Genomic DNA, 25,470 nt, shown 5'->3' with positions numbered 1-25,470 from the left:
AGTTCCTCTCTGTTTATAGCTGGATTTTAGTTCCTGTTTCAATCTGTAGCACGCACTTGTATCAGTAACTGATCTTGCTTTTCTCTGTCTGGGCTGTGAGAATAAACAAACCTTTTCAAAATTAAACAGAAGGCACAAATGGTGAGAAAGAGAAATAAATAATAAATAAAAACCAAAAAGTAGTGACTTTGAAGTTCTTTTTGACCTTCAGGAAGGGAAATGTTTTGCTTAAGGGTTCATACTGGGAATTCTGATGGGACAGATTATTTTCAAATCCTTTAGCCTGCTTAAAACCTTGTCAGTGAAACATGCAAATTTGTTTCCTTAGTGTGTTTAATTCTTGAAATCTAAGTTATCTCTGCTAGACTGTTAGCTACCTGTTGTTCATGGCAAGCAGAGCAGATACAGGACCTGAGAGAACATTTGAACTACAGGTACTTTGCAGTCTTCAAACTCTGGATTTGTGTTTTGCCTTTTGGTACTTTTTAAGAAGCATAAGCACACATAACATGAAAGGTGTCCTTTCATGCTTTTAAAATGAAATAACTCGCCTCATGCTTAACCCTCCCTGCCCTTTTCCATCACATCAGCAATCTGATTTTTCTCCAAACCCTCAATTTTAATTTGAATGCTCTGAGCATAATTTTTGACTGAGCTTGCACAAAGTAGAACTAGGCTGATGTACTCTACAATTCTAGGAAAGATTTTCTTTCACTTCCATCTGTCTTTCTTCCCTGTGAATTACATATTAGGCTGTCATTAAAAAGAGATGAACTTTGCTCTGGAAATTTGTAACCCATTATTCCAAGATTAACGTCTTCAGATGGGGGATTGACTCAGCCCCCTCCTGTAGTCAGCAGAAGGCCAGGCAGTTGTAACATTCAGTGACTGAAACACAAAGAAACCCCAGTGTCCTGCTGGGGCTCTTTGCCTTTAGTGTCTTCCGTGGAGCAACAGGCACTGCTGTGCCAATCTACTCGGCACAGGCCAGTCCTTCACTCCAGAAGGTCATATTTCCAACGCTGTTGGAAATTATTAGTTGCCATTAGCATGTAAACTAGTTTCTCTCTGCCCAGAGAAGAGACAAAGGAACAAGGCTATATTCATTGTTGCTTTTAATCAGCTACTAGTGGTGTAGCTCCACCAGACCTGCTGTGGGAACACGTACAGCTGGGTAAGGAATCAAATAGGCAAGGGTGTGTGGGGGGAAACCCAAGCACGTTTCATTTTTGAGTGAATTATGAAGCATAACTGAATGGCTTTCCCCTTGAAGATTAGAGAGCACAGTTCTAGTCTCCCCAGAGAGCAGGAAGGGAGGAGAAGCTGTGCCAGACAGATGGCTACAGTAATTGCTTTTCTTTTTCTCACCCTGGGTAGAAAACCTTGGGAAGCAGAACTGTAAGGCCTAATTCTTCTGCAGTGACACTGACCTCTGCTAGGAATTCAATTTATAGTAGTTTAAGAGGAGAATCAAGAATAGATGAACTGACTTGGGGTTTGGTTTTGTTTTGGTTTTGGTGGTTTTGGTTTGGTGTGGGGTTTTTGTGTGTGTGTGTTTTTTTTTTTTTCCTCTTCCATCACATTCTTTTTCGTATTTTAATTGCCTTGGCAAATTAAATTACTTCAAGTAATGAAGAACTGTATGGTATGTGTAAGTGTTCAGTTTTGATGACCTATGTAGGGGATTGGTGTTGTTTCACATGACACCATTTGATCAGTTAAGCTTTTTGCTTTTTTTTCAATTTTAGAGACAGTTAAGACCACAAGAACAATCACACACAAGCTGGGAAATGTCTGAGTCAAGTTTGCCAAGATAAACATGTACCAGACACTTGGCTGGTGTAGGTTTTGATATGATCTTGACTGGCATTGCTCTACAGACTTTATCAGAGGACAGGGCTGCTCTGAGGTGATCAGAGGTTATCCAGTCTCTTCTGTAGATATTAGCAAGGTGCAATGAAACGAGACAGTTGTCAAGCTCTTGAGGCTTTTCAGCTTCCTAAAACCTTCCCATTGACCTCTGGGTCCCCATGTAGGGAATTAAAACACCCCTATCCTCAACAGGTTTTTCTGAAGTAGTCTATGAACCTGCAGCTGTCAGCTCAATATCAGCTCATGCCAGCCTGGAGCAGGGTTTTCTCAGCTGGAATATCAGTCCCTCAGGGAAGTGGTGCATTGCTTCTGTCCGACAGGGTGAACACCAACACCATTTCCTTCTGGTTTGTGGCTTGCAGCGCACACACCAGAGAGGCTGCAGAGCCTCCTGGGGGAACGTTAGTGAAAGATATAAATGGATTACTGCTCAGTAATGCTAGGCAAAATGTCATGGCCTTGAAACAAACCCAGACCTGTGTCTTTAGGTTTGCTTAGAAGATTTGTTTAAAGCTTTTCTTTCAGTTGAAGGTTAAAAAACTTCGTTCAGCAGCTCCAGGTAATGATGTTTCCAAGGACTGCAACTTCTACTGCAGGCTCTGTGCTGTGATGGTGATGCAAATTCATCCATGTTGGAGAGTAACTACCTTTAAGCACTGTCCTAGAAGAAGTTGCAAATGGGCAAATGGGACCTTGTGAACTGCTGGGTACAGCTGCTGACACTTCATGGCCACATGATCTGATTTGCCATTTGAGCTCATGAGGCACCTTCCCTTGTTTGCTCAGATTTTCTCAGTTCCCTGCTAGTTTCTTCTGCTGCAATTTCTTTTCCCAGCATGTCAGTGTGTGAGCTCTACTCACTTACTTGAATGTGTGATTCCTTGTCACCAAATGTATTTTTTACCGCCTGTCTCATCATCGAGTGTCTCCTCCTGAGTGTGGGTTTTACAGCGAATCCCATGTGTTTTGTCTTGCCCAGGCAGGGGATTTGACAAGAATTAATTGGCACTCTGCAGTTCTTGTTTCTATTACTTCATCTGATCCTTACATCACTACATTCTTTAGGAATAAAAACAATATTTAGAAATCTGAAACCAAGCTATTTGTAGAGCAAGCTGATAAAGCTAATATGGAGGTGGTGGAGTTTCTGTTTTGCTCAAGACTGGTTGATATTAATGGTTCTTTCACATTGGGAAACACCAACTGCAAACTGAAGTACTGACAGGTTTGTTACCCTGGAGGGATGAACAAGTCTCTGAGAGGTGAGAGCTGGTGGCACCTTTTCTAGTTCATTGTCTGTTTCTGTTGAGCCTCCTTGTGATTGTCTCGTCCACTGTAGAAACCTTTGCTCTATTTCTGCAATTTTTTGGCATAATCTCAGTCCTGAGTGTACCTGACTACCTGTGGGGCTGCACAGTTGTCACAGTATCTTTGCATCTTCTGGATCCTGAAATCAATAATGTTTTCTTCAATGGATGCCCTGGGATTTCCCTATTCTGAGAGTCTGTTTTAATTATTATTTTTCCCCTACTTCTGTGTTAGATTTTGTTTTGGTCTGGTTTGGTTTCTGTTTGGGTTTTTTTTGGTTGGTTGGTTGGTTTTTACTTTCTGACTCAGCTGTAGTCAGCTCTAAACACCCATTTTTCTCTCCTCTGCCTCCGTCTTGCTGCCAATGCATGGTTTGAAAAGGGCAAATCATGGTGAATCAGAAGCATCTCAAGTGTCATTTCTGAAGGATGGTATAATTTTTTTGACCAACGATCTGGAGATGCTTGTCTGGAGACTGTTAAGAATTGTGTTCATAGATTGCAGAACCTTTTTGCTGCTGGTTCCTTGGGTGTAGTATCTATTTCACTCCAAACAGGGCTGTCAGCATGCTGTTCTGAAGCAGCTAGCAGAGAAATCAGGCTTATGGTATTCTCTGCTTTCTAATAAATAACCCCGTATATTCAAGGAGATTTTATCTTGCCTTCCTTTTTCTGTTCTGTAGTTTTCCCCACAGATCCCATTCTGGATATGCATGGAGGAAACTGCAGAGTAAAAAAGGGAAAACTTAAGGGGTTGCTGTTATTTAGTTTGCTTTGGGAAAGTATACTGGGCCCTGACACCAAGGTCTTTAGCTGGGATTCATTGCTCTGCTCTCCTGATTGTTCTTGGCCACCTGCAATGTCAAGAGAGCTGACAGACAGAATGGAAATGAAGGTCCTACATCAAAAACTTCACTCATTCTAGTTTCAATTTTTCCCCTTTTAAGTTCAAAGGGAGAATTTGCAGAATCAGCCCCCTTGAATTTTTTTTTTTTTCCAGTTGCTTGGAATCATTTCCTTTTCTTGTGTACCAGCTAAAATTTGTGCAACTTCTTTTTGCATTGTATGTCACTGTCTAGGAGAGAGCAATGACACAAGCCCTTCATCTACTTCATCTAAAGGCATTAATGAAGTCTTTGAAAATGAAACAGAAAACTTTCCATATGAAATCGTGTCATTTAAAACCTAGAATCCCTGGTTCTAGAAAGGATCCGAGTGGTTGTCTGAAAGCAAGAGAGAGATGGTATTTTGGGCAGTAGACTTAGAGGCAAGAGAAAGAAACTAGTCTGTAACCTCTCTGACCTCCCTCTCTATTTCTGGACAGTTGGTTTAAAACCAGGTGCACCAAAGTATTTCAGTGTCTGTATTGCATTCACATCAGTGAAGATCTTGATGCTTAAATAGGGCAGCTGCCTGCCTTTCCTCAGATTTGTGATCTACCTGGACCCAACTTCCTTCCTCCCACTTGTTGTCTGGGCAGTTGGAGGTGAGCTGTACAAAACTAGGACTGGTTGTTGTTCTGAAGCTGCACAGTGGCTAAAGGAGTAGTTACAGAAGGTGTTATTATAACATAAACCTTGATCCTGCCAGTTGACTTGGCAGATATTCCCCATAAATGTTGCTGCTCTAGACTGGGGTGAAGAGTGGGGAGAACAATCGGGTGCACCTGCTACAGAAAGAGATCGGATTAGTTCAGGGTGAGACTACAGTTGTTTGTCACTTGATAGATCACACAAAAGTGGTGATTTTTCCCCGGCTACTTGCCAAGTTACTTTTTAACTTTTCAGTGTTTACTTCAAAAGAGCAGGCTTTGTTTTCGTGAGAAGAAAGCCTACAGCCCCTTATTTCCTCCTTTTACTATGTATTTGATTGTAGCGGAAAAAGCATCAGGAAAGGAAACAGTTCTGGATTGGTTGGTTACACAAAGTCCTCCAGCAGAGATCGGGGACTTCGGGGTGGAACAGAGCCCTGAATGTGGAATAGACTTCACTGTTTCAAAGACTGAAAAGCTGCTGTACTGGGAGGCCAAATGCAGTGACTTAGTATGAAACCTGAAGCAGTAAAGAGCAGGTGTCAGCTTGAGCAAACCTGTGGCAAGCTCTGGCAAATCTACTCGAGCTGCTTTGTGGAAAACTCCCTGTGAAACCACAAAGCAGTAGCTGAAGTTGGGAGGCTGAAGAGGAGAGAGACTCTGTAAGTATCGTAAACTTCTCCATGATAGTCATGGAATATCTCAACCAACAGCTCAGCCAGGGTATTCTTCTTTGAGTGTCATGTCTGTTTTGCTGGGTTCTTAAAGGATGCAAAAGTTGTCATTGAGGCTTTATTAACTCCTCTCTGTTTTCCCTTGCACAGATGAAATCATGCAGCAGGAGATACGGCCGCTGGTAGCAGTGGATATAATAGAGCAGCTCCACAGGCAATTTGCTATCCTGTCAGGTAAGAAGTTGCTGGTAATCACATTCCAGGATTCTTTTGGAAACATATTGGAATCTGTCATGCTGACTGTCACCCTTCAGCTCTGTACAGCAGTTGCAATAGTATTTTTATATTGCTAATGAAAAGTGCTGCGACAATCAGATATTCGGGGTGTTTGGAACTGATAAAAGCCAAGTTGCTGGGCTTGTTTCTCTTGGAGCAAGTCAATTTTCTGTGTTCTCCACAATGGGCTGGGGAGAACAGATTTAGAGGGTAAGAAATTAAACAAATCTTTATATACATATCTTTTCACAATGGCCAAGCATCTTGTTTGTGGGAAAAGATTTTGGTCTATCAGGGAGCTATTCATGACCTCCCCCTTCTTCCTCATTTGCCTTTGTTTTAGAAATGATTCATTGCTGAAGTGTAAGGTTCTAATCTTTTAAAGATATGATTATTACATATTCCTTTGTTTGCCTGAAGTTTGCAATCACACAAAGTGACGCAGTTCCTTTCCCGAATAAAGAGCTGATACTGAAATATTTGCCAGATTATTTAATACACTTATTTTGGATACTGTAGAAGGTATCTATCATAGAATGTCCTATGCTGTTGACTGCATGGCCTCTGGCAATTCCTTTTGTCCTTGTTTCTGCCTGTTCTGCAGGGAAAAAGGGAATTCAGAATTTGCTTTTTATCTTCCCTATAGATACACATTGAAGTTTCATGAATTTACACAAAACGCTGAGATTATCGTAAGAAGGTCCTCTTGAACAGCCTGTCCCTCTTGCCAGAGAGGAACACTGGGAACACAATGCAGAGAGTGCACAGACCCAGCTCTATAAATGGTCAACTTGGCAGGCCCACTCTTTGCTGCATCTTTGCATTTTTAAGTACGTTCCAAGCTGCCAAATGAAATCTAAATCTTGAGTTACACAGAATTCTTTATGAGGCTCTGAGTATTAAAACTTGATTGGAGGTTTCTAATTAGCATCTTGTGACAGTTTAAGAAGTTCAGTAACTAGTGGGTTTGCATTAGGAAGAGGGTATTGCCTGGTGGAACCTGCTGCCTTCTCATCTGCAGTTAAGCATCTCAGGGTCACATCTTCCTAGAATTCCTAATGAACACAAACCTCCAGGCAGGACAGTGTCTGTAACTGCATTAATTGCTCAAACCTTTTTCCGTCCCAATATTGTACTCAGTGCAGGCTAACTAGGAATTGTTGAGAATTCCCTGCCTCACGTGCAGTGCTTATCCAGTAAAATGTGGGGGACTGCCATGCCTGAACCCTGTTACTTTGGAACATTTGGGACCATTAATAAAAGCTGTATATGGCATGTAATGAGCAACTTGTGGAACGTGGTTTACTAAACAGGAAGAAAAACCCATTTCCAGTTCTATGTAGAACATTAAACATGGAACAAAAATGTCAAGGATAAACACAAAAAAGCACGTTCGTATTTCTTTATGGAGTTGCCATTTTGGCAGTGCCTGTGTTCTCACCTGCTGTTTTAGCAAATTCACCTCTTCACTTTTGATCTAGTACTTTTATTCTTACAAGTGATGGGACAGATGTTTAAATGGGGCAATTTAAATGTAAGCTGCTTAAAGACTTTGAAAATAACTCTTCACAGAAGAGGGACTTGTTTGTTAGAGGCTGGGAAATAACTCGTTCATTGACATACAAGTGCTAATAACCAATAACACAGGTGAGTGAGAAGGTGTCTTTCATGGCCCCATCTACATAAAAAACAAATCCCATCTGAAGAATTTTCAGAATATCTAAAATCTCCTCAGTAAAGTCCAGAAATAATAGCCTAATAAAAGCTATGACAATATAGTTCATAGTTTCCAAATTGATTTCAGTCTGAAGTTTACAGCTAAATTTGGAAACCTGGGTGCCTCCACTCCAATATCCCCATGGCAGCATATGAAGAAGATCAGGAATACAAAATCATCTACTCAGAGGTCCCTTTGGCCCAGTAACTTGTTGTTGGTGACCGTGGGTAAAATACATCAGGAATCTTCCTTACTGTCCCTTTATTGCCTCCTGCAAACAGAACTTTAGGTACAAGCCAGAAATTACTATACTTTTCAAAAATGCATTTCTCTAAATAAGTATAACTTTCTTTTTCCTCTAGCAAAAGATTGGTTTTCTCATCCAATGAAAACAAATCTGGGCACTCTTCTGTCTCATTTCACGTCTTAAAGTCATTCACACATAAATGACCTCATTTGATTTAGATTTTTTTTTCCAGATGGCTCTGTAGCTTTTCCTCAAAGCATGCTGCTCTGCTGCTTTTCAATAGGTATGAGCAACCACAAATATTTTGGTGCTTCAGTGCTTGCCTACGTGGTGACTGAAAATTCGATACTTAGCCTATTTCCTGGTTTTCCATACTGAAAGGTTGGAGTCAGTAGCCACTGTCTGGAAAAAAAAAAATCCTTCTGCTCTTTGGTCTCACCACTGTGGGCAATAAAAGGCAATCTTAACTTTCTTGTAGAGTGTTATGGATGAATATTATGTTTTTCTGAACTACTTCATAACAATGGTACATGCTGATTTACAATAGAGGGGTTGCTGCAGCCCCCAGAGCCCAGACAGACCCATGCCTGTGCAGAGCTCAGAGGATGTATCAGTGAGTCTGGGTTTTGTTACTCCAGAGTCTCTGGCTTTGTCAGTCTCTCCTGTTTCAGTCCTGTGGACCCTAAATCCATTTGTCCAGTGATAACAAAAGTAACTGGTTGACTATTGCAAACTTTGTTATGAATGAGTATTTCCTTGGTTAATACCACCTTTTTAGCAACAGCTGGCAGCTAAGGCAGATGTGGTGAACACATAATATTCTCCTGCAGTAAAGCAGAAAAGAAAGAGGAAAGTGATTGAATCAAAGGCTCTTTGTTTCCTCTGGACATGACTCATTAGAAACACTTTTCTCCACTATTGCTGTGTACAAACTTCTTGAGAGGATCTGACTGTCTTGCCATCTCCCAGCAGATGGTAGGAATTATGTAACAAGCCTAATGAGTTTGGTGTTTGATTGGGCCAGGGTCTAGTTATAATGAGTGTATTTGGTACTAACAGCCTCCTGATTGTCCCGGCCCTCCTGACCAGACTAACCAAGACCTTACTGTCCATGCCAAGAACAGGGAAACTCTCCAAAACCTTCCCTGGTCCACGGAGGTCATGGAAAAGGCTGCAGTGTAACATGACAATGTGCTTAATCATGTAATTTTACTTTAGTCATCTTTTTCCATGTGCTGATTTAGCCCTGCTTAGCTCATGAGATCTACTAGGAGTACTGGTTCTTGTGGTGAAATTCTAGTTTTGAAACCACTACTGCCTCATTCCTTTCCCTGAAAACAAACTCCCAATTATGGGACTACAGCTGTGACAACACAGGAGTGCTCAGCTGGGTTTGAGTGTTTCCTGTAGGTGTTAAGGAAGCTAGATCACAAAGTTGGGTAGTACTGAAAACCTGGTTATTCTCACACACCAGTTTTTATTGAAGAATAAGGAACCTCTGGTAAAATACTGTTTCTGTCCTGCTGACAGACTAATAACCTGCTGTACCAATCTGCACTTGAAACTACTACCCCCCCCCCTCCTTTTTATCAGCACCCTCACAACCTGTTCTTATCTGTAATTACTCTTTCAAAGAGCCCAATCTGCCATTTGCAGCAATAATGGATCTTGTTACTAAATCACAAATTTATTACACAATCTGTCACAAAGTGTATTAGCAGAGAGTCATTTTCTTTGTGTTCTGCTCCTGTTAAGTCAACAGGACTACAGTGGATGGGAGACTATATCTGAAAATGGTAACTGACTCAGAAACCAGTTTATTTAATTTCCAAAGCCTGGAGGGCATTTGACCATCTGCTTCCTGTTTAAACTGAGCCTTTTGGAAAACCTGGCCTGACCTTGCCAAAAGGACAGCTTGGAGCTTGTATAAAAACTGAGACCCAGGAAGTGTGTTTTACTAAGAAATGCAGCACTCACAACCCTTAATCAATATGGAAAACCAAAACAACAGAGCATGGAAAAAGCAAGACCTGATTAAAGCAGTGAAACTTCAGCCAAGACATCTCTGACCCTTTTGGCTGTCTGGCCTGGGAGATGAACTGCACTCAGGGCTGCTCTGACTCGGGGATTTCTCTGCACGTGGGCAGGCCTGAGCAGTGACCTGCACGTGTCAGCAACATTTGAAAGAACACTTTCCAATACTAACTGATGAGTTAGTGTCTGTGACAGGCTGGGTAGGTGTGCTCTTAAACTTGCAGACAGACTTTTGGAACTTTTCCTGACTGTGACCTGTTTGTTGGGTTGGTTTTTGTGTGGGGGGTTTTTTTAAATTTTTTTTTTTTTTTCCTCAAGGGATTCAGCATATTTGGTGATCTCTAGTTAGGAATGCTGCTTGCTGTGGAACAGCACTTCGCTGTAGCCCCTGTATCTAAACCACAGATATTTTGATGCCCAGATGGGAGGCATAAGTGGGCTGGAACTGGGGAGTGGGAGATTTTCTAAGATCCCCATCGTGCCCAGGATCTTGGTCTGCAGTTCTGATTGCTTGTTACTTTTACACCAGTCATACAACATGCAACATCAGCTGTGAGAGCTCCCAAAATTCAGCACTCACACCTCATTTGTCAATCACACCCTTTACCCTGCAAAGCAAAATTAAATTTTCTCTGCTGCCATAACCCTTTCTCTCCCGTGTATATTCCTTCCCCAAGCACTTCAGCTATTTTCTTTCCACAGATGAATTCTGTCCCTCTCTTCACTGCAGCAGCTTTCCAGGCTGCACTGGCAGCTGGAGAGGCTGTCTAATAGGGGCAGCTATGAATGCTGCTCCGTGTCCTGGGACCTGGGGAACTGGCATATGTAAGAGTGAGTGATGGTCCCATTACCATGCCATACCATTACCATACCATTACCGTACCATTTCCTTGGGCCACAAGTGAAGAGGAAAAGCTGAGCGAGAAACTGGAGTGGAAAATAAGGAATGAGCCCAGGAAGAGGAGGAAAGGGGTGCTGTCACTCTCATTCTGAGTGGCAAACCAGGCAGAAGGTCAAGTTGACTGTAATAGTTTCCTGCAAGTCTTGCCTTTTTCTAAGCAGTTCAGCCCTCTGCTCATGTTGTCTGCCTCAGTCGTGCTCCAGGTTGTTGAGTTTGATGCACCTCTGATCATCTATGAAGGTCTTTAATCAGAGTGCTCTTCCCCAAGCAGCGGTGGGTCCATATGTTTGACAGAGTGAGTTTGGGTTGGATGCAAGGCAGGATGTCTTCTGCAGAGGGAGAGAACAGAGAGATGGAATTCCTGAAGGGACTTGAGGGAGCTGAACCAAGTCAGCAGCATGTGTTGTATTTGTGAGTACTGTCTGGGAGAGGAACTCAGGTTTCCACAGGAGGTGGCAGACAAAATCCTGTTGGGTTTCCTATGTGAGCAAAACTATGGGGCTGCTTATACCCCAGAGCAGTCTGGGCTCTGACAGAGGAGCAGTGACCCACAGGATGGCCTGGCTTCCCTAAGGCAGAGTCTCACTTCCCTAAGGAGTGAGCCTCATGTTAGTTCAGTTAACGGGATAGCCCTGAACTTCCCCTGCTGCCAAATGAACCTCCAGCTCTTGTGGCTGCTGCTTGCAATGGCCACTGCCACCAGCTGCTCTTTCCCTGGCTGGGCACCAACATTTGGAGCTGCCAGGAGGTGTTGGAAGTGGCTGGGTTGCCTGAAGAGTGCTGCAGGGTGGCATCTAATGGTGCCTCGAAGAGCTGCAAGTCAGAGAGAGAGGCCTGTGCATTGCACAAAGGCAGCTGCCAGGTATGGCCACACTCCTGATACCTATTTTTCAGTGTCTTTGTTTCTGACTGCACTAAACTCAAGGCATTGCTTGCTTCGCCCGTTGGGCTCTATAGCTGAGTTCATGCCTTGTGTTGCTCTGGCTTCTCTCTGAGCTCCTTTGCTCCTGGCAGTCCTTGTCCCCCTTAACCCTGCTGGAATAGAGCAGACATGCCTCAGGTAGCCAGAAGGTAACCCCTTTCATCTCTCTGCTGTGTTCATGTGGCTCACTCTGTTCAGGACTTCTTCCTACCCTCACTTTCTAGTTAAAATATCTTCTTTTTTTTTTTTTTTTTATTTTATTCTTTTGAGGACTACCTTTTTTCTTTTGGCCTTCCATGGAACTGCTGGAGCTTGTCCTGTCCCTGTATGCCTTACTTATGATGGATTGTAAATTTTCCTGTTTGACAATTAAACTCTTCTCACAAGTGATCCTCAGGAGCATGGGGGCTATGCACAGTCCCAGCAAGCATAAGGATCATATACAGAGAGTCCTTGGGACCAAATTCCATGTACTCAGTCCTTGAGGCTGTGGAACTGATTGAAGGCTGTCCCTGCTGGATTTTACTTTGTGCTCTCTGTCCTTCCGAGACACTGAGTAGTATCCAGCTGAAGTATTTCAAGGACTGGAAGAAATCATGTGGGAACTCCCTGGAAAGCAAGGTTGATGGCCTGAAAAGAAGGGCTGCAGCTTGTCAATTTGCATTCTGCAGAAATTTGCATACTGCAGCAAATCTTGGTTTAGTGTCAGGGAAAAAAATGGCATTAACATTTACATGTATGGAACTGCCCTCTCATACAGAGGAGAGAGTTTTCCAGACACCCCTGATATTTAAGGAGCTTCCTTTATATCTTTGAACATCTGCTCTTGTTATCTTGTTAGATATAGGGATAGACAGATATAGATAATTTCCCTTTGTAACTCAACTACTGCTCAACGTTCAGATATGGGCAGGAATGACCCATTCCTAACATATTTGTGTTATTACTTGTCAAACAACACTTCAGATATTTCTGCTCTCTTCTTGTCATAGTACTTAACAATTTCTGATCACAAAACTCCCTCAAACTTCACCCTAATTTCCTGCTATGGCAGGAACTGAAGGGTTTTTTTGTTTATTTCCCTGTGGGAAATGCAGCTGTACTGAAACACCTCTGAGTTTGGAAAATGAGATGGAGCCCAGGAGCTGTTCAGGGTGTGTGGCCTCGTCAGAGGCAGGAGCTTCTCACTCTCAGTTGAATGTTCAGTCTGAGGCTGCTCCTAAGCGTCCTAGATTTGTTCCCAGCGGTGAAGGGAAGAAGTCAGTGTTCAGTCTGCTTACATTTATTCCTTGGATGACTTCTTATAGAAGATTCGGTCATAAAAATACATAGCCACGTGCATACAGTGCATCATCAGCCTGCCTCACCTAGACTGGGGAAGAGAGGAAGAAGAACACATGTACAAATGCAGATGCAAGAGAAAGAGAAAATAAAAGGGACACAAAGAACCCTGGTTATCAGGAGCATTAGAAGTACCATTTGAAACTTGTAGTTTAAACAAATCTTGAGTATAACTGCAGGTAAACGATCAGGCTTTGAAGGAGGGAATCCAGGAAAATCTTTATCTTATCCTCCAGTGGCAAATATTGCTGCTTTAAACCAAAATAGTGCATGTTACTACATCTCCCCTATTTAAAGTATCTTCACATATTTGAAATATGAGAATGAGAAAGCTTGGTGCCCAGGAACCATGAGAATGCTCACAGGATACCAGCCATGAAATACCTCGGCAAGCACTGAACTCTGCGTGAAGAGTCAGAGCAGCCAAGCTCACTGTTTAATTTTCCTGGCTGTTACTATTTGTGTCCAGGAGGTGTCACTGAGAATCTGTTACAAACCAGCCTAACTGGGTACCAGCTGGTTGGAGTTCCTGGTCCCTAGAGTGCAGCAGTCTGGGGAAAATCTGACTGAATTTGCATGACACCATATTCTCCTTCACTGCTGACTGCAGACAGTGCAGCTGGAATGCCCTGGGATCCAGCTGCTGTGCATCAGCACTTGGCATCACCCCAAGGCCAGTGTGAAGGTCAGTGTGGAGGTCGTGGCTCTGCTCAGCATTTGAAACCCAGTTCAGAGCAGTGTGAATGGGTATTCTTGCTTTGCGTTTTGGCTGAGAGCCGTTTCAGTCTCTGTAGGCCTGTTTTCTCCCTAGCAGGGTAAGTTTAGTGGATGATCTCACTCAACTGAGTCATTTTCGGATGTAATTAAAGCAATAGTCAACATTCAGAAAGGAAAATAGGGGCTAAGGGTAGTGTGCTGACAAAGCCACCATGATGTCAAGAAGGTGTGAGGATTGGGCAGAGGCTGGTTCAGGACTAGGAGTGGACTGTCCACTCTACACACAAATAGCTAGGAATTACTAGAGCACCTCTTTGCAATGACCCCCAACACAGCAGCAGGAGAAACTGGTTTGGGGCACCAGCTGTGGTCATCAGCAGGGAAATACAAGGAGCAGCCTGGAATCAGGGTTTATTTGTGGGGATTTAGAGGGTACTTTCAAGGAATGAGAACTTATGTTTTTTTTCACCACTGAGTCCCTGTTTCCTCCCATGCTCCTAATTATTTAGGAGATAACTTATTGGATGTTTTCCTTGAAGAAGGTAATTTACTGTCTCCCTCTCACAACTCCCCCTTTACTAAAGGGAAGCCTATGACATGGCTATTCCATGGGCAAGAACCTTCTGTGGGTGATAAATGATGAGAAAATCTCTGTGTGCTGCAGGACTATCCTCGGTATTGGGTTGTAGAGAATTCCTGAGCCTGATGCAAAAAATGGGTTTACATTGAGATTGCAGAGAAAGGAGAAAGACTTGGGGAAAAAAATGTCCTTAATGTCCTATCTAAGGAGAACCAAACAATAAGATACTTGTAACAAATGCTTTGTCTCATCGTGTTCCTTTATGTGCTCGTGCCTCATTAGTCAGCTCTGAGTCCAAGCTGGTGAGAAAACCTCTCAACTTCTGTGTGGTTGGAGCAATGCCCAGAACCAAGTTAGGACTGTGCTGTGCATTACAACAGCTCCTAGAGCTGAGCATCATGTCAGGAGAACTGCAGAGGCTCCTTGGTTATGAGGGACTCGGCTCCATGTTTCCTACAGCTCTACCAGAGTCTGGATCAGGGAATCCCTCAGAAAAGGACTCCTCTTGACCTTATTGCTTATGACCCTCCTGTCCTGTTAGTAGGGGTTTGATGCAAATAAACAAGACGAGCAAAATTCATTGATTAATTCCTCCATGCACTTTGAGTGTCTTCTTGTTGAAGAAAAACCTAAGACTGGATTGGTCCCAGGCCTGTGTCAGAGGTTATAGGATATGTGTGTATTCAAAGCTTGTGTTCTTGGTTATTTCATTTCCTTTAATGTCTAGAAGGAATCTGAGAGTGCTGTACCTATACATGGGCAAATGTTTTAATATTATAACAATGAATTACTTGGAAATGAGTAGCAAAGAACCAAAAAAGGTACTTAATCAGAACTGGGAAGAAGGTTCCTGAAAAATCTGAGAATAAACACAGGCTAGGATCTCAGCTGGGGTAAACTGAGGTAATGAAACTACAGTGAGTTATAATATCAAATGGAAAGCTGCTTCATGTTTACTGGATGTGGATGTTTTACAAGGAGGAATATACCAGTGTTTCCCATTTGAATACTGACCAGTCCCTCCAAAGGCATAAAATCACCCTCTAAACTTTACAACTTCTCTTTTGCAGGAGGAAGAGGGAAGGATGGGGCACCCATTATAACCTTTCCAGAATTCGCAGGATTCAGTGAAATACCTGATGAAGATTTTCTGAACGTGGTCACGTATTTAACCAGCATTCCCAGGTGAGGATAAGCACAAGTGCCTGTTGGTGTCCTAGGGAGTTTTACTTCCCCAGTGGCTCACTGCTTTTAGTGATGCTACCAGGAGGTACCAGTGACCCTGCAACTATCCAGTCATTAGAAAACCTCCTTAATGTACAGGGGGCCCAAGGAACCATTTACATCATTTGCGTTGGAAAGAGAGCTTCACACAGGGCAGGTTGAGCTGGGTGGGAGGGGTTGTAGATCTGAAGAGCAGCAACAAAGATGGCAGATCACAAGGGAGCTAAAAGGGGCTGTTTGTGAAAGCCCTCAGTGGAACTGGGTGTAACAAGGGAAGGATTGCATGTGGAAGGAGAAAAACTGACATGGGTCCTGTGACTGTTCATTCTCTGAGTGCATCTTTCTGTGCAGCTTCCCCTTTTCTGAGAAAGCAAGTAAGGTGCCCCTTGGATTGGTTGACAGGATTCTGGCAAGCACCATGTGCATTCTGATGCTTTGTTTCCTTGGAGATTGCTCCACAGCCAGGATGTTTTCCTTGCTCTTTGCCTGCAGTTGTGCAAGGATAGTGAAACAAGATGACTTCCCCTGCTCTGAGGATCTGTGTTGAGGCATGGCTGCTGAATTACTTCTTGTTTATCTAAAAGACCTTAATATTTTTTCAGTCCCCTCATCCTGTCTCTGAACCATGGCTGCTTGTGCTAGTTAGAAGCAAGCAAGGATTTATTATTTCCTGTGGTTTTGTGTAAAAAGGTGCTTAGAGGATCATAGGGGAGAATGCGCTCCTTCAAGTTTGCATGAGAAGTTTTCCAGCTCCACCTACATGTATTCCCCATACTGAGTTGCCAAAGCAAGCTGAGAGAAACCACACACTGTGAATTTAACAGCTTTATTGTTTCACTCTGCTCTATGGGGCTTTTGTTCTGCAGGAGAAACTCTGTCTTGAGTATTTCTTCACTAGCTTCAGGACTGGGAGGGTGACCAGCTTCAGGGTTCAAAAAACAGCAGTAGTAGCTGAGAAAAACATAAGACTAGTTTTTCAGTTCTTTGTAGCTGGTGTGGTGGGGGCTGATTCCCAGTAAAGTTGTCACATGTTGGAGAACTAGCATGTTACAGTGTCAGCTTAACAGGCAGAAACGCTTCTTCAGCCTGTGTGAAATCCAGAAGTACAGATGGGTTCAAAAGAAATTAGCCAAGTTCATAAAGGATTGCCCCATCAATGACAGCTGAACACAGTGGCTCAGATGCAAACTCAGGCTAAAGAAATCCATTTATCCCTTAATGCCGGGACTTGGGAGAATATACCAAGAGAAACATTGTCCTTCTCATTTTCCTACTGCCTTTGTCCCAGCAGCCACTACCTACCAACACTGGAGTCAGGGCATTGGGCTGGGTGGATCTTTGCTTTGATTCAGTCTCAGTTCTGTGTTTTCTCTTCCCCTGAGGAACCCCAGAGCAATATGCAAAGAATGGTGAATTGAGTTTCAAAACTTTGTAGGTCAGGAGAGCTGCAATATGCCCATTTTACAGATGATGAGTTATGTGTAAGTGATATCTCACACTACAGACAGGCTCACCAAAACCTGTGTTAAGTAACTGCTCGGTTTGCTTTAAATGACTCATTCAAGGTCAGTGACTGGGGTTTGAAGGTACATTTTCTGCATACCAGCACTCTGGTTTAATTCTTAAGTTCAGTCATAGATCACACTGCAGGGATATGAGTTTTCTGGGGAGTTTTCTAGTCTTTGTTGCAGTGCTTTTAGAAAGATTGACCACATTTTTTGAGTCACTGTTTGAAACTTGTCACCCTCTATGTAGATGGTGAGGGACAAAGATGTTAATTTAGAAGAGGAAGAACCTGAGCAGCAAGCTTTGGTTATGTGATTTATGACATAATTATATGAAGCACTATCTTAATATGTCATAAGTAGTGGACCTGTTTGGGTGCAGCAGAGCCTTGCTAATCTGCAGCTGGCAGGTCCCTGCACACAGAGTGTCTCTGCCACACCTCTCAGCAAGCAGTAAAGGGACTGCGTTGTTACTTTCATCAGCACTACTGCACTATGTACTGCTGTGTGTATTGTAGCAGTATTCCTGTGCATGTTGTTTCACTGCCAGTAGTTCGCCTTTTACTTCAATTTTCAAGAAAGATGAGAAGGTATCAAATGAAGTGACTAAGAACAGAGAAGAGTCTCTAACTCTTCTGGAGTTACAAAGGGTATGGCCATGAATCAGGTAAGATGAAGTAGTTTGAAAAGCAGTTCACCCTGTTTATCATAGAAAGTACTTCCATAGTCAGAGCTTAGTGAACCAGAGAAATCAGCACACCATTTTCCAGGCAAATGTACAGAGAATATCAGTGTCTGATTCTGCATGTCCTGTAGAAGAAGGCTCATGCTAGCTGTGGAGTTGAGCTCTGTGGTTGCAGATAACATCCTTCAGCATTAGTAACTAAGTCCCTCTGGAATGATTAGTCTTATGTGCTAATATGACAGAAGATATCAACTTAACATGGATCAACTCCATTGAGGAACAGGTGCCCTTCTCTCCTCCCAAAAGAGATCAGGAAATTCAACATCTCCTGGTCTCCTCAAGTCAGTGTTCAAGGGCGAACCTGAATTCAGAGCTGAAGATAGTACAGCTCTGCTGGTTGCACATATTTCATTCATGGAAAGGGAATCTCTATGCCAGACTTCTGTAGATCTGGGCAAATGTGCCAGAATTTATTTTGGAGGTAAGCTTGATGTTTGTCTGCTGTTCAGGATTGTCTTCAAATCCTTTTTCTCAGAGTACTGGAGAAACCCTAATGCATTTGCACAAGAGATATTACAGTAATGACACTGAGAAAACAATGATAGGATTTGAGTGTCTGTGATTGTTTTTAAACAAACTCCCTTCCTCTGGGTACACATACAAGGGGGGTTTCTCAGCTGTTCATCACTTGTGCTGATGCTTCCATCTTGGCTAGGCCTCTTCCCATGTTTGCCTGCATCCCTTCCTCAGTGCCCGATGACATTCAGACCTTGGTATGGCCTTTCAGCATGCTGACTGAAATAGGATCACTTGCTGACACTGTCTCTGTTTCCCTGGCTAAATTTAGGACCTAAGTCAGTCCTATCTTATTAAAAAAAAAAAAAAAGGAAAAAAAAGACCCACCATCCCCCCAAAAAAACCCCACAAGACAAAACCACAAAACCCAAACAAACAAACAAAACCAAACAAAAGAAACCAACAACCCCCCTCCAACAAAGAAAACAGAATAAATAAAAAACCAAGCATACAAATACCATCAGTTTATCTTAGTGACAACAATCAATACTATCCTGAACATCATTTGAACATATATTACACAAGCAAATGAGGAAAATGATGTGTGGCTTTGTGCTTGTTTAGATTTCCCAAAATATCAGCAAGTTTACCCCAACCTCCTCTCTTTGAGATGTAACCAGAATTCCTGGCACCCCACCTCTAATGCAGCAGCCTCAGTTGCCAAGGCAGAGTGAAAAGGGTGATCTGATCTGTGTGACTCCCATCAGGTGGGACAGGCACCCTTTCCACAGAGGTGCTACCTGGGCGTCTGGGGCTGAGGCTTGAAATATTTGTCAATCTACTGAAGGATATGTATACAGTTGTGTATATATAGGAGGAGAAACAGATGAACTCTCTTCCCTGTGCTTGAGGGGCATTGCTGCAAACCACATTTTCTGTCCTCTGCACAGGGAACTGCACGTTGCACTACTAAAGAGGAAAGGTCATGTACTACCACTGAATTTTGTAATCCCCAGAGGATGCTGTAAAAATGCTAAAGGGGGAAATTTGGTGTGTTTTCCTGTTACCAGTATGAATTATTGGGAAGACTCACATGGCACCCCAGGTTTGCCAGAGACTTTGGCTTTCAGGTTGCTGTTCTTGATCCAGCAGAGTTGCAGCAGGAGCTCAGCTCCTAACGGTGGTCTTAGTGGATTATTGACACAAGTTTGCGCAAAATGAACCCATGAAAAATCCTGGGTTGCTCCTTGTATGGGCAGTGGAAAAGGGATCAAGGAAGTGTTTTAATAATTTTTAATTTTAATTTTTGTTTTAAATTTTTGTCTGTGGTTAGATGTTTAATTGCAGTATATCCTTAGACTACGACATTTATAGTCTTCCCGCTTACCTCTGGTTTGTTCTGAGATGACTGAGCCATCCCTCTCCAAGGAAGTTTCTGGACACTTTTCTCAGTGTGCACTTCTGAGGACTTCTCTCCAATACTGAACGCTCTTGGAAGGCAGAGAGTAGAGCAGTCACACTGAAACCTTGGACCCCAAAGTGGGATTTTTGAGAGGGAAAGAGAGGATGAGGTATTTCTGAGGTCTGTATAGGTGGAATCAAGCACCAAATCAGTGCCTCTCAGATCCTCCTTGAAAAGCACTGAGAAGGAGCAGGAACTGTTATCCTAGACAATATGTTAAAAGGATAGCTCTGAATGACTTGCAACCCTAGAACGAGTTTGTGATTGGCAAGATAGAATTCTTCCATTTCTGCTTTGCCTACCAGAATTCCTGGGGCTTTTGTACACAGCAAGGTGGTAACAGCCAGGGGATATTGACCCCCAGGAGCTCAGTGCCCCTGTCAGATGTCAGCACACCTGGAGAATGAAGGCTGAAGTGGGGTGTCTAATAGCTTGAATTATTTGGCAGAGAAAACGGGATCTGAGGGTTTTGTCTTCAATACAGCACAGTGCAATTTGTGATCCTGAACGATTCCTGTCACCTAGACTGGCAGTGGAGTAGCACAGCAGCTGAGAGATTTAGCAGATAAAATATTCGTGTTTTCTGTAAGCTGCTAGCCTTAAACTGGAAAGAGAAAATTTGCTGGCTTTCTTTTTTGTGTGAATTTCGGCCAAATATTCGTTCTTTCCACTGTACGTTGTTTTCATAATGTGCTCAGAGGGTGATCTGAAGGAGGCTGTGTTTTGCTGCAGTAACTCTTCCTTGGAATGGGAGTATCTCTGTGTAACCCTGCATACCTATCTCATCCGTTTTGCAGTCTGGAGGCTGCCAGCATCGGATTCATCATCATCATAGACAGACGACGGGACAAATGGAGTGCAGTCAAGGCATCCCTGACACGGATAGCAGTAAGTGCTTGCTTTTGTTATTTATTTTCTGGAAATTAAAATCATCTGCTGAACCTTCAGCATATGATACAGTCTCCTGCGCTCATTTTAAGCTCCCGTTTTCTGGCCGTGGATGCAGACACTCCCCTGCCCTGAAGCTCATGAGTGTTAAATAAGAGAGAGAGGAAGCTGCAGGAACAAATTACACAGCCTTGTTTACTGCTGAATTAGGACAAATTCCTTATTTTCTGGGTAGACTGCAATCTAAATTCTAGTAATTTTAAATTGGTTCCTAGAAGAATATAAGAGGTACCCTTCTGTGCCCTGAGGAGGCATTGATGTGGCCTGCTTATGAAAGAAACAGATCCCAAGGGACTTGTTTGCATGGTAGTAAATGATCTCTGTCAGAAACTCTTAATAGCTTATTATATTACATTTGCAGAAGTCAGAGCTGGGCACTGCTTTTCAGTGCTAAGAAAAGCAGCTGCATTTATACATCTATTACAGGAACGTGTGCTGTGTGAGGAGCAAGCATTGCACACAGAGGTGCAGGATGAAGGGATGACAAAAGCAAATTTAAGTTCTTTCGAGCTATTTAGACAGAACTGGTTTTTATTCTCAGGTTTTTCTAGTTGCTCTCTTTGAGTAATTGTTCTTTTTTTTATGCTTGGTGAGCTCAGAGGAGTGTGTGAAGAAATGTAGGCTGGGTGTTGCAGGCAGGGCCATGTCTTATGAATGTGTTGAGTGTCTCTCTGTGTAAAAATATGTGAGGTCAACAGGATTCGAAACCCTTTGCAGAACGAGAAGGTAGGTCAGCTTGGGTAATCCGTCTGTGCCACCAGCTTCCTTCACCACGTCAGGTGGGGCAGACAGCTTTGCCCTCTAGTGGCTGCAACCTAAAAAATGGGAAAACCTATGGATGGTGGTGCAAAGGGGCTCGGTGGGGTTTGAATCTGGGGGAGAAAGGCCCTTGTCAGGAACTTTGCAGCTCTGTGATAAATCCACATCAGAAAACAATGTGTGGCTGGGCAGTAAAATCCATTGGCCTCTCTTCCTGCTGGCTTTGGAGACAGTGACAATGGGCACATGCAGAATGGACCAACTGATATAATGAGCAGCTGGACCGAGCAAGATTCAGCAAGTTCTACCTACTTTGCCCTGTTTAGGAAACACTTGGCTGAAAATTCCCTAACAAGGCAGAGTTGTGCCTTCTAAAAGTTCTGTATTTCTTGCAGGGAGCATTTCCAGGAAACCTGCAGCTGGTGTTTGTCCTGAGACCCTCCCGCTTTATCCAAAGGGCGATCGCTGACATTGGCATTAAACTCTACCGAGATGACTTTAAAATGAAGGTACCGGTAAGAATGCATTTTTGTCCATGTGTTTTCTATCTCTCCATATCTGCAGTTCTTTGGTGTCAGCAATTTCTCATAACCCAGTAACTGAAATTTGATTGCAAGTGGCAATCAGGGACTTTCATCTGGATCTGTGTGGTTATACCTGTATGGTAATACCGAAATGTTAATTAGCAGTGGATGCTTCACAGTATTTAATGGACATGCTCCCACGTGGAAGTCAGTCTAGCTATAAAATGTGACTCAGTTTTTAAGTATTGACATTTTAACTCAGTGGAGCTGTTCCTCTGAGGTAGGCAGAGGTGGATCTCATTCCAATGACAAACATAAGTATTCAGGACTACAGAGCAATGAAAGGCTGGGGTTGAATTCTGCACTATTTTATGGATTATCCATGGGACTGCTGACTTTGTTAAATGCTTCCATAGCATTTCCTATTTTGAATGCCTTTTATGATCCCCATGCCCTCAATATTTGGTTTGTTTTCTGTTTCTTTTTATATTCACTTGGCATATGCAATAGGTTGATGAGAATATGATTTGGAGAAGATTATCAATCCTGAAAGAGTTTAAGTTTTAGGTTATTCTTTGAGAGCTCTTTTAAGAGTTGTTCCTAGCTATGTTTGCATGTGGTTTCACGTGTTTTGTAAATGGACTTGAATTATGATTTTTGATGATATTTCATCCTGGACCAGACTTGTACTGGGTTCCATAATGACTTTACTGTAGGGATTTCATATGACTCTTTACTTGTGGTTTTATATTGTTTTGCAAAAGACTTATAGCTCTCCACCAACAAATTCTAGCTCTGTCAATAACCAAGTTTGAAGTTCAGGTGTTTAAGACCTTATGAAGTGAGAGGCAGCAGCCTATTTATTGCAGTGCATACAGAAAAAGAACCATGAATAGGCATTTGGTTACTGTGCATTAATTTGTAACATTTACTGTAGTTTGGCAAGCATGGCCTTTTGGTAAAATGCAGAAGTGATGAAAAAATATATCTTTGAATCCAAACCAAAATATCCTATAGTACTTTAAAAAATGGATGCTCCTATATTTAATAAGCCGCGATCTGTTACTATAGCAACCATTGTAGCAGCAACTGCAGCCCAGAAAGGGCAACCTCATCAAGGATTAGCATTTTCCAAAGATTCAGCATCTTCTACACTTCTAGCAATTTATTTGATGACTTGAATCTCTTCCAAGTTGAAAGGGAGATTAATTCTAGGCAGAGGTCAAGCACTGCATTAAGTATGAAATAGTAATTTATCTCTCTTACAGGCAGGAAAATCAAGATATGCATTTAGTTTGCTGTTATCTTGGATATTCAAATTTTAAGACATCCTGGGTATGTCCACAGAGCTCTTAGAGAGCAACCTTACAAAAACTAAGAGCATGACACACCTACTGCTGAATCTGCCTACCTCCTGCCCAGATATGTGTCGAGAGCCTGTCAGATTTATGTACAGACTGCCTGATGCTGTTCTGAGTTGCTCAGGATTATGCTAAAGGTGCACTGAGTTCCTGGGGTCTGCCATGCTCTCTGCAGGGACCTTTCACCTGTTTGCAGCCCCATCCTAAAAATACCATCTGGACGTGACCCTGTGTACCTGTGTTTCAGAGTGGGGAACTTTTAGGGATCAGTGTTTATCTTCAACATCACCATCATCTTCTAAATTGTTTGCAAGTTGTATTGTGAGTTTGGCACTGTGGCAACATTAATGTCATAACTGGGCCATGGATGGGTGGTATTTCCTATCACAGCTGTGAGTCAGGACCAAGACATGAGCATTCAGAAGGAGCTCCAAGAATATTGTGTGCATTTGTCAAAGAAACATTTGTTTAATAGTTTATCTGAGCTTTCAGACTGCAAATATGTTCAGTAAAATAGATTTGCAGGGTTAAATCAACATCAGATTGAGTAGGAGCCAAAGGATCAAACAGGAGCTGGAAATAAAGGCTAAAATAACAAACCAGACACAATAAGGAAGATTTATATCCCATTGGCATACAAATGTGCTTCATAAAACCTTATAAGGTAAATCTTTATTGGGATAATGATTTGATTAAATATCCTTATCCAGGAGCAAGATAAAGAAATATAAGAGACACACCAGGGTTTATCTGAGATTAAATTCTGGGAATTGAAAAGAAACATGTAGAGATTTACCTAAGGAACCTCCCATCATAGGAAATGAATTGAAGCATCCTCAGAGCATACACAAAAAGCTGAACAATCTGTCCATAGCAGGGACTTCTTTGACCTTTCTGACTTCTTTCAGGTTTCCTAACCCACCACGAAGCAGCCTCACCACAGTTCTGTGTTCTGTGCTGACCTGCTCGTGCAGACCCTCCCCTCCTAAACTGCTACTCCCCTGCAATCTCAGTTTACTGACCATGACTGTCCTTAGGCTGGCAAGCAGCATGGGAGATGCTAATGCTCTCAAAGATTGGTTTCTTAGCTGGATGCTGGATTGCTCCTAGGCTTTCTCCTGCAAAAATGGCTGCAGAGTGAACAGCCTGTGCCTTTTTGGGCAATATTAGCCAGCAATATTAATAGGTTTGCTTTATGGCTCGTGCTGAGAATATCAGATTAAAGCAAACTCAGAATTCTTAAAAGGGAAGTGCATGACAATGTTCCTCTGTAGTTTTAGTGAAGTGTGAAGTTTAAAAAGATTTCCAACTTGTCAGCAACATCTCTGGTGGAGAAGAACTACAAAGCAGTTGAGACTTACTTTCTCAAATGTGGTTTGCAATTCAGAAGTAGTACATAGCCTTCAAGTTCCAGTCTGAGGCCCCTTCAAGATGATGCAGCTTTTTGAGTTTTCTGGCTTTGATCATAACAAGCAGTGTTTCGTAACACATTCAGGTAACAGCTTTTCCTCTGGCTTTGGCTGAGGTACTTTCTTCACCAACAAGGTCTCCTGGCTTCTGTGTTTGGAGACAGGGTTCAAGGAGAAGATGAACTTCTGGAAGTGAAAAAGAATTGAGTGGGGGCCTAATTGAGAACATTCAGCCTGTACAGGTCCACAGGGCCAGATGCATCTTCCACTACATTCTTGTATCCAAGTTAGGGTAAAGTCTGGATGGATGGACAACTAGATGTGGATTTAAAAACTAGTTTCATGATGGGCTCAGAGGGTAATGATGAGGCTCATACTCTACCTGGAAGTGGGCAACAAGTGGAGTGTTGCAGTGATTCCTGCTGGCACCTGCCCTGTGTAATTTCTTTATCAATGACATGGAAGAGGCAACAGGCTGCACTGCCATCAAATGTGCAGGTGACATTAAACTGGGAGGAGCAGTTGATACATTCCAAGACAGAGCCACTGGAACAGAAGCTCAAGGAATGGGCTGACCAGCATATTATGAAGTACAAAAGGGACAAAAGCAAATTCCTGCATCTGGGAAGAACTTCTTCCTCAAGAAAGACGAAGAACCCGTGTTCTTCCCTTCCAACAACACAACACAACAGTGTTGTGTTGTTGCCAACAATGCAGACTGTAGCCTGACTATCTGGGGAGCATCTCTGCAGAAAAGGACCTGGGAACTCGGTAGACAGTGAGCTGTACATGAGCCAGAGTGTGCCCTGGCAGCAAAGGAAGCCATCAGCATCCTGCTTTAACAGGGGCAGTATGAACAGCAGCATAGCCAGCAGCTTGACACAAGCACTTATCCCCCTTTACTTGTCTCTCATTAGATCACACTGAGATACCCTGTCCAGTTTTGGTTCCCCCAGTA

At 42.8% G+C, this 25,470-nt stretch overlaps 1 protein-coding gene across 15 annotated transcripts in view; it reads left to right on the top strand.

Annotated features, from left to right (window-relative positions):
• Window positions 1-25,470, top strand: part of LOC114059477 (guanine nucleotide exchange factor DBS-like) — a 162,057-nt gene that overhangs the window by 32,777 nt on the left and 103,810 nt on the right. For 13 of the 15 annotated variants that reach the window (XR_003571671.1, XM_027887970.1, XM_027887958.1 and 10 more), the window contains exons 2-5: window positions 5,535-5,618; window positions 15,190-15,304; window positions 20,309-20,399; window positions 21,614-21,733. Coding sequence is in view for 14 of the 15 variants with exons in the window: in XM_027887970.1 (XP_027743771.1) it covers window positions 5,535-5,618; window positions 15,190-15,304; window positions 20,309-20,399; window positions 21,614-21,733 (410 nt within the window). In the remaining variant the exon portion in view is untranslated. Of the gene's footprint in view, window positions 1-5,104; window positions 5,373-5,534; window positions 5,619-15,189; window positions 15,305-20,308; window positions 20,400-21,613; window positions 21,734-25,470 lie in introns of those variants that run through there. The other 2 variants (XM_027887964.1, XM_027887957.1) reach the window with 2 other exon arrangements.

Source organism: Empidonax traillii, unplaced genomic scaffold (assembly GCF_003031625.1).
Source record: "Empidonax traillii isolate 1590-97213 ecotype Southwest subspecies unplaced genomic scaffold, ASM303162v1 scaffold226:size936269, whole genome shotgun sequence".
NCBI lineage: Eukaryota > Metazoa > Chordata > Aves > Passeriformes > Tyrannidae > Empidonax > Empidonax traillii.
The sequence above is the reverse complement of the archived record's forward strand: the minus strand, read 5'-3'. Positions and strand labels throughout refer to the sequence as shown.